Genomic DNA, 13,765 nt, shown 5'->3' with positions numbered 1-13,765 from the left:
CAGGCCGCGGGACCCTCCTGGGCAGCGTCCCTTGCTGCCAGTGCTTCGTTATTCCCTCGTGTAATTCTGTGGGTGCCGGAACAAGACGCCCCGGGTTTGGGCAAGCGGATCACATCGATCTGGCGGACGCGCCTTTGCTTTGCTCTGTTTCAGCATGCTGGCTGAGAGAGGTGGTGGGGGGCAATCACAGAAAGACGGCCCCTGCTTTCTCCAGAGAGCAAAGTTGTCAGTAGGATGGGAAATTAGCCCGACTGCTGCAACATCCGCTGTTTTAATACGTCCTCACTAAAGCAAAATCTTGGGCACCGTCCTTCTCCCAGGTAAGGGCTGGGAAACTGTAGCATGGCTTGTGGTGGCAAGCGGCCCTGAAACGCTGGATCAGGTGAATGGTAGAGGCACCGCTGTAGCCGTCAAGTAGTGCTGGGCTGTCAGGGACACAAAGCTTGTGAAGAGCTGTTCTTCCTTCTACTCTCTTCCAGTCTTCTGTTGCGCCTCAAGTCACTGATCCCACCAGCAGTACAAAGCAGCAGAATATTAGCACTTCCACTCCTGCGCAGATGCATTACCAGACCAGCCATCAGCTATCGCAGCCGCATTTAACAAAACCCCAGGTGTGCCCATATCTGCCAAAAGGCCCAAAACCGCATCATAAGTGTGAATGACAGACTTCGGAAATGGGGAAGACCTGTGAGACAGTCCCAGAGTCAAAAATGGCATTTAGCCTGAACTTCCTGCTGCTTCTACTTACACCTCTTCCCTCAACTGTGTAAAGCATATTTCCTTCCTGACTGGCTATTCTATTCAAACGTTTCTTAGCTGTTCCCAGGTCCCCTTCTTACTTCATACGTGATGCTATACATGACTTTGTCCATATGGCTACGTCCATGCATGACATTGTCGGTGCATCAGTTCTTAGCCTAACTCGCTGAGACCGTCCGGCTTCTGGTTTCAATGGCTTTGTTTTGAGGTTACGGTAAAATCGCGTTTGACCCTCTGATATCTCTGTGACTTTTGGCTGACACGAGTACTCCACAATTTGGCCCACGAGGATCAGTATTTCTATGGTATAATAAAACCTCCCAGCTACTACTTGTTGTGTTGAATCTTTTGTGAGCAAAATCCAATGTGCTGTTAGCTATTTGTTGTGTAAGAGCTGGATTCTCCTTTGCTATGACGTCAGAATATCCTCAGTGACGCTAATGAATTCTAGCCACCATCAACACAGGGATTAACTGAGTGAGGGGTCTGGTCCAGGGACCAGCTCATTTCCCACCTGGGGCAGCAACCATTTGTAGTCCCTTCTGGGGGCCAGGCACCGACTTAATTAGCTTTACCTAAAACCGATGATGATTGTAAGAGCTTTTTCAGTAAGCAGAAGTTCCCCTTGGACCTAGCAACCTTTTCTGGCTCATACAAACTGACCCCTACTTGTTCTTCCAAAGCCAGTGAAAGATTGCTGCGTGGTATATAAAACGTTGTATAAAACGAAGCTTGTGTTTGCAGCAGGTAAAGAAAGAAAAGTGGGTAGGCCAGGGCTCCCAAGTAAACACATAATGTTTAAAGCATGCATGAGAATAGTACATCATCCCGTGCCAATAGGTGAGCAAACATATCTACTCTATAAATAATAGAAATAAGGGATTTTTAAAATCAGTAACATAAAATAAATATAAAATATTTTCCTCTGACAGGGGACAGACAGTGCTCTTTAATAAACTCAAATTGTTTTCAAAATGTTCCATATGAAATCACTGTCAATTAAAGTAATTTACAGGATGGAAAGGTTAATCCTGGCAAGCAAAGGGAAATTGTGGTGTTTGAACTGTTCACTCACGCAGCAATAAACCAGCCAAATCCTTTCGCTTTATAGAAAACATTTTTCTGTAGTTGAAGGTTGGAAACAAGGCGGGATTGCAGGCAGGTACCGTTATACCTATGTAATTTCCAAAACTGTTTGTCTCACTTGTTCTTAAAGATCTCTGTCAGTGAAAATGTTTATTAGTGTCGAACAATCTCCCTTCAGCTTGTGTCCTTTGCTTCTTTTTTCTGTCTGCCTAAGAATGTGATTGGGCTTGCTCTATTTGCATCACTTTTTCAGTATTTGAGGGCTACCACCATGTCTCGTCTCTGACTCTGTCATTTCATTACCAAAAACAAACCAGCACAATCAAACTGACTGTATCAGTTCCTTGCATCTCCTTGTGTCTTGCGGTGTTGCTCCTGCCTTCCAACTCTTTTCAACTTATTTTTCCTCTTTGCTTGAACTTATTTTTCCCTTTTTGTATCATTACGCAAGATTTCTTTTCCGTTCCTCAGAGTACACCTACTCAGCAGCCACCATGTCAGGCTTTGCTGTTGAGGAGTTCTCAGAGTCATTTTAATTGTCATATTCCTGGTACCTGCATGGTACGTCTGTGGTATTTTACTGCCACTGTGGAAATCCCAACACAGACTGCCAAACCCAGCCAAAAAGCCCAGGGAGTTCTCCACAGGTTTGCAGTCTCAAGTCATTTTCTTCGCCACTTCACAATTTTCTTTATAGCTTGCTTAAAAATTGTGATACCTTCACACTCTTGGAACTAAAACAATTGCCCTAGCTTTGGTCTTCATCTTCTATTACCATTCTCTTTATACCATGTTGCTTCCATTTTCAAGGCCATTTGCCAGTCTGTTGAGCCAGACTTCAACTCTGCCTTCAGTGACACCTTCGCTATTATTTTTGTTTATTTGCCTGACTTCCCTAGAGCCTTTGCCTGACAAATGCATTCTGAAGTACCTATTCCAGCGTAAGCAAAGCATCACGGGTCCATCTTCTATTTACTGGACTGTAAATGTGAGAAGTTCTCACACCTGCCTATTGAAGGTGTTGATTTGAGGCAGCTGAAAAGGTCTCTTACAAAATATCTAGCACACTCTTTTTACCTCAAGGAGTTAATTCCCAGTTTTCTGTTCTTCGATGTAATCTCAGAAGCATTCATCCTGATGGAAAGGTCATATTTCATATAAACAAAACATACTGCTTTCATTATCCTTGTACTCTCTTCCAAGGCTTGTATCATGGCTAGAAAAGTGCTCTGAGTCCTTTTTAGCAAACTTCCCTGAGCCGCAACCCCTGAATTTTCAAAATAGATTCCATACTAGAAACAAATCTGCAGGATCTAACTCAATTTTTAAGATATTGTCCATCTATAGCATCAGTGTGCTTGGAAGAACGGACTCGTGGACTCGCCCTCCTGCAGCAGGGATTGCTTTTCTCTCTGCACAGTCTGCGAATCAGCACAGCGGCATCTCACAAATAATGCAGCAGATGGGGAGGATATCCCCGTACTTCAGTTGATTACAGGTAGGTGTTCTATAGGTGTCTTAGGAGTCAAAGAAGCAGTACTTTTAGAGCACCATATTCCATATTTTGCCTGAAAAAATAATTATGTTTAAGGTAGTAACAGCGTAAGGAAGAATAGCCTTTCCCAAAGGCTAAATCTGATTCTCATCTGGGTTTCGAACACTTGCTGCCACAGCTGAGAAGACGTAGGTTTCAAGTTTCCCAGGAAGCTGGGAGCGCGGCTCCCATCCTGTATTAGTCTGGAGGTGGGTTTCTGCTAAGCTGTGCCTTAGACACTGGGATGGGAAACCCTGTTTCAACATTTCCTGACGCTAGAATCAAACTGTACTGCGCACTGTGTGCTGTTTGGCGATGAGGTCAGGGAGGCTCAGGGTGGTTTGTGCAGGCCTGGGATATCAATTTCTTTTTCTCGTCATTAACTCCCCATTTGAGCTCTTGGTGACTTTATTGTTTGGGTCAGCTCACAGAATAAAGTGAGCCAGAGGGCACTGGGACCTCCTCATCCACTTCTGTTCCCGGGATTAAGAGACTGGCTGTTCCAGCACACAGCCTCTCCCTCGCTCAATCCTCTTTTGGGATCCATGCACCATCTTGGGAGCGCGGCTCCCATCCTGTATTAGTCTGGAGGTGGGTTTCTGCTAAGCTGTGCCTTAGACACTGGGATGGGAAACCCTGTTTCAACATTTCCTGACGCTAGAATCAAACTGTACTGCGCACTGTGTGCTGTTTGGCGATGAGGTCAGGGAGGCTCAGGGTGGTTTGTGCAGGCCTGGGATATCAATTTCTTTTTCTCGTCATTAACTCCCCATTTGAGCTCTTGGTGACTTTATTGTTTGGGTCAGCTCACAGAATAAAGTGAGCCAGAGGGCACTGGGACCTCCTCATCCACTTCTGTTCCCGGGATTAAGAGACTGGCTGTTCCAGCACACAGCCTCTCCCTCGCTCAATCCTCTTTTGGGATCCATGCACCATCTCCGAGTGGCATCTTTGTGTGCTCCAGCTCTTTGCTGGAGCAAAGGAGGGACACAAAAAGCTAAGGCAGGTGGGCAAACCTACCCACTGTTTGAAGCCCCTGCTGCTGGAGTGGACAGTCCACCCAAGATGCATGATCTCAGCCTTTGGGAGAGAGAAGGGAGGGGGCAGATGCAGTGCTGGGCTAGCTGGAGCCCAACGTGCCACGGACATTACAGCACTGCTAGCGCCTCAGAATTTTTGTTATCATTTGATGCTGTATCCATTGAGAGTGGGGCTCCTATCAATATTGCTCATTACTGAGTGAAATCTAAATTGTGAAGTAGAACAGTTAAAGCATATATCCACATATATCTGTTTATTATTTTCCTATACAAAAATTGCACATATGTATTTTTATATATATATATATATGTATGTATGTTAATTGCAGTCATGGTATTTGTCCCTGGACATGAAACATGGGATGCATCTTGTTTAATTTTGTCTCAGAGTCAGTTTTCTGGGTCTAATCTGGTCACCTCAGTCTCCCTTTACAGTCAGTGGAGAAGAAAAAGTGTGTCCCAGGGATAATTCATACCAGGCATGTTACCCACCGAAACAAATCATCCTCTTGCAAATCTGTTTCTCTTCCCTGTCTGTACTGAGAGCCTAGGAAGTTTTGCTTAGTTTTAGGTGAATTTTGTAATGGTGTAATCCCACCAAAATTCAACAGATTCTGTTATACAACCTGGAGTAAATGCTCAGATACCTATTCTCTGCAGCACAGTAAAATTGTTGTTCATAATTTATGTGTGGAATATATTTTCTTTTGGCACTCAGGTATTGCACCATGTCATCTTGCTGCAATGTTCCTTTTTTTTTTGGTTGCCAACACAGCACATTGAAACAAAATGTTTTCAACTTCATTTATATCAGTGTGACTTGCCAGGAACAACAATTTACTTGAAGGATTCTGTGTGCTGAACTGAAAAAGGTTTGGAAGATAAATGCAGTAATAGAAATACAATCTGTTATTGATCTGTTCCTGTGTAATTTCATGATGTTTACCGAAGTGTTGGAAACTGTTTCACTTCATATCCTCCCCAGACAGATGAACCACATAGAAGCTCTGATACAGTGTAGATGTCAGGGCCATTTGGTAGACTCTAACACCTATTTATTTCCAAATATGCTGACAGTACAATAACAGTACAGTACATACCAGTATTCCACAAGGAAATAATAAAGTAATTTCTCATTATCATCAGTCTTTGTCATTCTCTTTGCCTTGACATAGCGTGAATCTATGAATCTAGCTCTTTCCAAAGCTCCAGTTCTCATTTCCTGTGGCTCATTACAAAGAACAGTTTTAACTACCAACACTTGAAACAAGACAGCTTTCCCATTTTTTTTTTCATCCTTGCCACATTTCTGTGTTTACTTTTAGTGAGTATTTTGCTCTTGAGAAAAAAAAAATCGGCGCACTAAGCTAAAAACCCCTGTGCATTTAGTCCTGTCACTGCCAATGCCTTTTGAAAGGATGTAACCAGGCAGAAGTTTTTTAATCACACAAATTTCTTTAGGGAAGTATCTATCTGTGAATTAAAGGGTCAAAGCATTGAAGCATCCTCCATAATCTTAGGTTTATTGTTTCCAGTAGTTATCCAATCATTCCTTTTGATAAACTAATTGCAATGATGGCTTTAGATCATCACTCACTGTAAGAAAAAATTCTTTGCCTTTGCACTTTTATTGCAGTTCTTTCCTGAGCCCTTCCCAAGGTGTTTATACCTCAGCAATGTTTTTGAAATAATTTCTCTAAAGAATTTGTTTAGTTCTGGTGGTGGAGGAGGATACGTGTATCATCCCTTGCTGCCACACAGTGCTGTGACTTTTCTGAAGTTTGAAGAAAAAAGGAGGTGGGGAGAGATGCAAAGGGGGGGCATCAAGCAAAGAAAGGACTACCCTTAACTGTGGGGCCAGGGACTTTTGTGCTCGGTGGAGAAGGGAAGGAGCATCCTTCCCTGCCCAGCAGGGCCGGCCCAGCCGCTGCAGCAGGGGAGGGCAACCTGCACTGGTGCCTTTGGCCCTCAGCAAGCTCTGTGGGCCTTGCTGCTGGTCCCAGTGCTGTAAAATCACACAAATATGGTTGAACTTTATCTGTGCAGCCAAGAGAGCGAGCAGATAATGTCCAAAACTGTGGAACTGCAGTCATCGTGTGCTACCCAGGGGGAGAGCGGGGCAGCTCCATGCTATGCACGTGCATGTACGCATACCACAAATAAACAAACTGGTTACCCAAAGGATGCTATTGCCCCTATGATTGACTACCCCCACCTTCTTTTTTTAAGTTCCCGTTGTGGTCTATTAACAATTTCACCACCTATATTATATCACCCAGAACTTTCTGTGTTTGTTTGCATAACGCTGAAAATCTTTTCCCAGCCTGGTGCTGAAAAGGTCCACAAAGCTTGGCCTGCCAATAACTATATGAGCAGTGTCAGACCTGCGAAAGTAGAGGCTTGTCTGACAAGTTAAGTCACCATAGAAGCTTAGGGTTCCCTTTGTAAGGAATAAATGCTGGCATCCAGTAGATGGTGATGTTTAATAATGTATTTCCTGCTGTCTCCAGCTGATAAAGCCAGGCATGTCTGCTTGTCTTTTTATATTCAGGTATTTTATGTATTTCCTCTTCTTACGATCTTTAAATGAAAAACCATTCCGTTTTGTACAGAAGTGGATGCTTCTGTTTTTTTCCCCAAAGAGCAAACTTCAAAATAAATAAACTAACATTACGTATTTGTATTACACTAAGTCTACATGGAAGCAAAAATTTCCCGTGCCTACCTCTCTCTCAAGTTGATGTTAGACAGTTATCTCAGGTTGCTTATCTTGATTTTAAAATGCCATTTTCCAGTATCTATTCTTTTTTGCCTTTGCCAAATTGTGAGAAAATGTTTGTATTCATCCAAGTACGTGCTCCTACAAGCTTGCAGACCGAACACCCACTTCACTATTCATGTATTTGCACTGTGCTTTGGTGGGCAGCACCCAGGAAAAGAAAAGTAAGGAGGCCGGCTGAGTTTTTCACTGAGCAGCTATACAAACATTCCTGTTTCCCTGTGAATGATCCAAGAATAGAGCTGAGTTAGAGAATATGTTCACCCTTGACAAAGTGGTTTTGAGAGTTTCTGCAGATACTCCAAAAAGCTCTGTTAGCCGCACTTGTTCCTGTACACCTAGCCTATTTGCAAATAACTGCTAAAAATGTGTTAACAGAAGCAAACCACTAAAGTCAAGGGACTATTCTCTTGATGTAAAGCAGAGTCCTAAAGGCTCTACCACCAGCTGGGTACAGCTCCCTAGAGTGCTGCATTTCACAAGCAACTCACCATTGCTGAAAACAGGTTGTTCTCCCCTTCTGTGTCCCTCTGTCCACCTTATTCCTGGCCACCCGCTTCCACTGCTAGCCTTGTGCCAGCTTCAGCACTTGTCAAACACTTCTGTGTGTGTTTAATTCACTGAAATAACAGAAAACAAGACCAGGAAAACCCAATGAGCAGCTTTCTGACTTTGCAATGAGTTAAATCATCATAGAATCATAGAATCATAGAATGTATGGGAGGGATGGTAACCACTAGAGGTCATCGAGTCCAACCCCCCTGCAGTCAGCAGGGCCACCGCCAACTAGATCAGGTTGCTCAGAGCCCCATCCAACCTGGCCTTGAATGTTTCCAGGGATGGGGCCTCCACTACCTCTCTGGGCAACCTGTTCCAGTGGTTTACCACCCTCATTGTAAAGAATTTTTTCCTTATATCTAGCCTAAACCTAACAGGTTGTTCTCCCCTTCTGTGTCCCTCTGTCCACCTTATTCCTGGCCACCCGCTTCCACTGCTAGCCTTGTGCCAGCTTCAGCACTTGTCAAACACTTCTGTGTGTGTTTAATTCACTGAAATAACAGAAAACAAGACCAGGAAAACCCAATGAGCAGCTTTCTGACTTTGCAATGAGTTAAATCAGCCATAGAATGTGATGAGAGCCAGAATATGGGAGGGATGGTACAGCTGGGATGAGGGAACATGTCCAGAGAAGGGCAACGAAGCTGGTGAGGGGTCTGGAGCACAAGTGTTGTGAGGAGCAGCTGAGGGAACTGGGGTCATTCAGCCTGGAGAAGAGGAGGCTGAGGGGAGACCTTATCACCTTCTACAACTACCTGACAGAAGGGTGTAGTGAGGCGGGGATCAGTCTCTTCTCCTAGGTAACAGATGATAGGACGAGGGGAAATGTCCTCAAGTTGCACCAGGGGATGTTTAGATAGGACATTAGGAAAAATTTCTTCACCTAAAGGGTTGTTAAGCATTGGAATGGGCTGCCCAGGAAAGTGGTTGAGTCCCCATCCCTGGAGGTATTTAAAGGACGAGCAGATGAGGTGCTTAGGGCCATGGTTTAGTGGTGGGATGGCAGGGTTAGGTTAGCAGTTGGGCTTGATGAACTTAAAGGTCTTTTCCAACTTAAACAATTCTATAAATCTATGAAAGGGAAGGAGGACGGGGTAGGACAGAGGAGGGAGAAGTTATCTGAGAATGGAAGGGAGCAAGATCTCCTCAGTCCTACAGCAATAAGCCCTCAGATCAGGTGAACTGCCTATGGAACAGCAGACCTATTCATAGCTGTCATGGGTGATATGCATCTGGCAAAAGATGCTTATTAGATTTATACAGCCTTCACTAAACAAATGATCTCACACAGATACTGTGCAAAATTATACTCCTGTAACGTATAACTAAGCTCGTCTTTTTTTTTTTCTTTTTTTTTTTAAATCCCAGACTTGGCTTTCCATCTTCTGTAGGATATTACCAATGTTCTTCCTGCCAGGTGTGAACAGAAGTGCACTGCACTAGGAATCTACTAAGAGCTATGGCTGGGGGTCTCTGAGTCTGGTGTTCTGTTGCTTTGGATGATTCTGTTTTTTCACTCCAGAAAACCATTTTTTCTTGAGATTGGCTAGCCACAGTCTACAGAAAGCCTCAGGGACAGACGGTGCCTTCACTTGGAAGTTGCTCAGGCCCTCAATTCATCTGGAAACAAAACCACTGCTTGCACTTTTGCATATTCCCATTTGCAGCATGTGCTCTGTGCTGAGCTGCAGGAGTAAGGCTTTGAATCTCAGTTTCCTGGATGGAGGGAGATTCAGGCACTCACTGGTCTCTGAGTTATGACAATTGCAGCAAGAGTTTTCTAAGGTTAGGAACCAAGTGTTTGCAGTCACCTGTCCCTGATTGCCACTGACACAATGGTGCTTGCCATAAATTGATCTATCATAGCCAGTTATTTTTAAATTCTGGCACAGAAGAAAAAATTGCAGTGTTTTTCTGCATAGAAATATTTGGACAATATTTTTAAAAGCATTTTTTTATATATATTACACTTAATGACAGAAAAGGTCAGAGCAATTCAATGCCTGATCCAAAGGCAATAGTAGTCTGCCCACTGCCCTCAATGGGCTGCTGATTAGGTCCTTATTTGCACAGTAAGCAATAGATAAAAGTTCAGTTTGCCATGTGTATACAGTCACAGAACTATTGTGCTCTACATGAAACCATGCGTTCTTGCCAGTAACAGATTCCAGAATCTCCTCAGGAGGAAAATGGATGCTGATACCCATGTCAGGGAAGTAATGTTGCTTATTGTCAAAGATCTCTTATTTCTAACCACAAAATGGTCACGTTGCTTTCGGAGCAGCTGAGCGCAAATACTGGCCGAAGACGAGGTCCTTGGGATACCCAGGAGAGCGGACAGAAACCCGGCCATGCCCTGGGGTGGGCACCCTGTCCTGCAGAGAACTGAGACATCTGCGTTGGTAGGGGTTGCTTGGCAAGGAGATACTGGACATGTTCAGCAACCCTCAGGTTCCTGGTGGGCAAGGCGCTTTTCAAACCATTGGTGTTAAATAAATGAGTCTGCTTATTTCCTTCTCTGTTTAACACACCAAGCCAAAGGTGGTTGAGCATCTCCTCAGCCCCAGCCGGCCTCAGCTAGTCCTTTCCTTCACCCAGAGCACCTTCAACACCACCTGTTCCACCTGCTATGTGTTTTGAAAACATCAGAAAGGTCTTTGCTGTGTCTCTTATCAACAGAATAAGCAAAGAGAACATTTGTGCAGGATTTAGCAGTACATCCCACTTCAATCTGAACTAATGTTGGCTGGATTTAAGGGCATACTGAACTGATGGGTGGGTTGTTACGACGGTACTCGGTAAAGGGTGCAGTAAGAGACAGGCCTTTATTGCTTGCTTCCATCATGTCTGATTTGCCCTTAGAAAAGTCACCTGCTCTATCAGTAAAATAAAGTTAAACGGTTCCTTGGGTTCAGTTGGAAGAACTCTTTCTTATTATGTGTAGTGCCTAGTATGCTATATATGCTTATAGTCTCAAACCACTGAAATATCACAAGTAGTATTATATGCTGATAATTATGAAAAGGGCCATTTCAATTATCTTGCACAGGACCAGGAAATTCTTAATTTTTTATAAGTATAGTTTTTTCTGACTTTTCCGTTAGACCGCCCTACTATTCTTTATAAGGACTCCACCTAAAGATTCTCTCATAATACTTTTATTTCAACAGTAAGGGGAATCCCGTAAAGAACTCTGTTAATCCCAAAATACTTTCTATTTTGGGGTTAAAAATGATAAGATGTGGTAACAGAGACCAGCCTTTGGTATTTCTTCAGCTTTTTTTTTTTTTAACTTTTCATATATATGCATATACACTTGCAGAAAACAGACATAGATTTATATGCTCGGTTATCTAAATTCCAATCAAATGCTACTGCTACACTTCATTAAAAACAAGGCACTTGGACATGCACTGTTTACAAAGGAGAAATAACATAAATAAAATGAACTGAATAAGGGTTAGACCTGGTGAGAACAGGAGGGCTCTCATGGGAATGAAATTCATGGTGAGAAACTCTGGAGACTATGTTTCTTCAAAACATTCTGTGTTGGAGTCATGGGATTAAACAATTCTGACCCTAAAATCCACATATGAAGCTTTCATTGAACACCTACATATGCATTTAAGAATGATTTTTTTCTCTGGTATCTTATACAGCTCACAACAGGCACATTACTGGCTACAGAAACAGCAGCAACTTCCTCAAATCCTCCATTAATGCAGTCTTGGAGAGGCAGTTTGAAGAAGTACCTTTAAAATTTCTGTGCCAACTTAGTCTTCAAACAAGGATAGTATCTGTAATGTGAGCACAGAGGAAGCTGTGTACATACGTGCAAAAGGGGTTAAGAGACAGATTGCCAGTGACGGTGCATCTGTGTTAAATCTTCTGAAACACAATTTTCCAATTAGTGAACACGAACCAGAGATGTTTTCCTTTTATCCTCTTTACTTATCTCACAGAAGAAAATTATTTTTAGAGTGAATATTTGTTTGAATAGATCCCCTTTAATTTTGAATGTCTCTTCAATTTGTATTTTCTGATTACTCTGTGGTTACTATGCCAGGAAATGCAAGACAACTCCAAACCTAGAGAAATGTAACTGTGGGCAACCTCCAGGGACTAGGGTTTGGGATTTTCTGTGCAAAACTGCTGTAGAGAATTTCACTCTTCTTAGTGTAGATCACTGTCCAGAGGTGAACAGGCCCAAGGTAAGCTCTTCTTTTTCTTATCGTATTATGAAGGAGTTTTGCTGTTGAGGATAAGAGGTAGGAGAGGTGATACAGCAATCGTTGTCTGGCTCAGTGGCATCTAGTGTCATGTTGGGCAACTAGGAATAAATTAGATCAAGCTGACATATTCATCCATCTCTTCATTCTGCCCCCCTTCAGAGACTGCACTATTTAGAAGAGTTCTGTCATTAACAAGTCAGTACTGGTAGGGAAGGGGATTTGTTTTGCCTGTTATTTGGCAGACAAATGACACTAATCATTTAGGTATCACAATAAAGGCTGTGTAACAATTACTGCTAAGAAGATTCACTTGCAATTATAATTTTTTTTTTGTGGGGGGCAGTGTATGAGAAACAATAATGGTGCCATTGCAGTCTTGGAATATTTAAATACAACATAGTCTTCTGCTGGCATTCAAACTTGACATCCCATTGTCTACTGCTCTACTGCTTTATGTTTTAAATCAGTCTGCCAGCAAGCATTGGCCATTGGTCTGGGATCAAAGCACATGGTCTGTGCAAGGACAGAGGATGGGAGGGGTAAAGAACTGTTTGATGTACATATACTGAATGATGTGTCAGGAATACTATGATATAATAGCCATACTCATGACAAAGTAATTCTGTAACTGTTTTCCTTGTTCTAGCTGCTTGCTTTTGCTTACTACTTGGATACAGATATAAAGCTAGTATTTCTTGCAGATGAGCTATTTCCATTTCTTTACTTTTGTTCTTCCATTAACTTTCATATCCTAATAATGCAAAGCAGATGTTGCTTTATTGCCATATATTAAAAATACTGTCTTCAAAGACCTTGTTATTCAACAGGTTGCATTGTGTTTTGAATCTGAAGGTACATTGGTGCATTCCTAAATGTGAGAGTCTCACAGTTAATCTGGCAATCTGTCATGCTTCAGTCCTGGAGGGTACAGATCAGTCTAGTGTAGCCGAAACACCTCTGCAGAATTAAACTGTGAATTACTCTGGTGTAATTCAGAAAATAATTTAGTTTTCTGTTTCCTAATTTCTTGCTAATGAGATGGGATTAGATGAGGTACCTATGCAGAGACCTTTCTTACTGCCTCACTTCTTGGAATCATATAATTATGAGTCACCTTTCGTTAACCTAGAGATATATTTACAGACTCTAATGAGAACTAATGGAAGTGTTGCCTACCATCATCATCATCATCATCATCATCATCATCATCATCATCATCATCATCATGATGTTTTTATTGTGCCTGGTTGATGATTTATGAATGCTTGTATGTGGAAATAATGACATTACCTTTTAAAAATGAAACATTATTTCAAGACCAATGAGAACATATTTGTGGCCTTTCAGTATGGAAAGGGGGCTTACAAGAAAAGCAAAGAAAGACTTTTTACCAAGGCCTGTAGTGACAGAACAAGGGGCAATGGTCTTAAATTGAAAGAAGGTAGATTTAGATTGTATATAAGGAAGAAATTCTTTACTCCGAGGCTGGTGAGGCACCAGAACAGGTTGCCCCATCCCTCGAAGATGTGGATGCCCCATCCCTAGAAGTGTTCAAGGTCAGGTTGGACGGGGCTTTGGGCAACCTGATGTCCCTGGTGTCCCTGCCCATGGCAGGAGGCTTGGGCTAGATGATCTTTGAAGGTCCCTTCCAGCCCAAACCATTCTATGAGTCTGAGAACCTCCTGCCCACATACAACTTCTTAGACAAATATAAGCTAAAGAATTCTGCATCTGTGTAAACAAAAATGTTTTTTCTAGAGTTTTAGAGAAAATAATG

At 42.6% G+C, this 13,765-nt stretch overlaps 1 protein-coding gene across 1 annotated transcript in view; it reads right to left on the bottom strand.

Annotated features, from left to right (window-relative positions):
* RFX6 (regulatory factor X6) overlaps positions 1-3,059 on the bottom strand; it is a 38,903-nt gene extending 35,844 nt beyond the window's left edge. The window contains exons 1-2 of the mRNA XM_009645184.1: positions 2,923-3,059; positions 567-685 (exon numbers count right to left, since the gene is read on the bottom strand). Of these exons, the coding sequence (XP_009643479.1) occupies positions 567-685; positions 2,923-3,059 (256 nt within the window). The remainder of the gene's footprint in view (positions 1-566; positions 686-2,922) is intronic.
* Between the last annotated feature and the right edge of the window lie 10,706 nt (positions 3,060-13,765).

Source organism: Egretta garzetta, unplaced genomic scaffold, assembly GCF_000687185.1.
Source record: "Egretta garzetta isolate BGI_Z169 unplaced genomic scaffold, ASM68718v1 scaffold18, whole genome shotgun sequence".
NCBI classification, from domain to species: Eukaryota; Metazoa; Chordata; class Aves; order Pelecaniformes; family Ardeidae; genus Egretta; species Egretta garzetta.
Note: the sequence above shows the minus strand (reverse complement) of the source record. Positions and strands in the feature narration are given on the sequence as shown.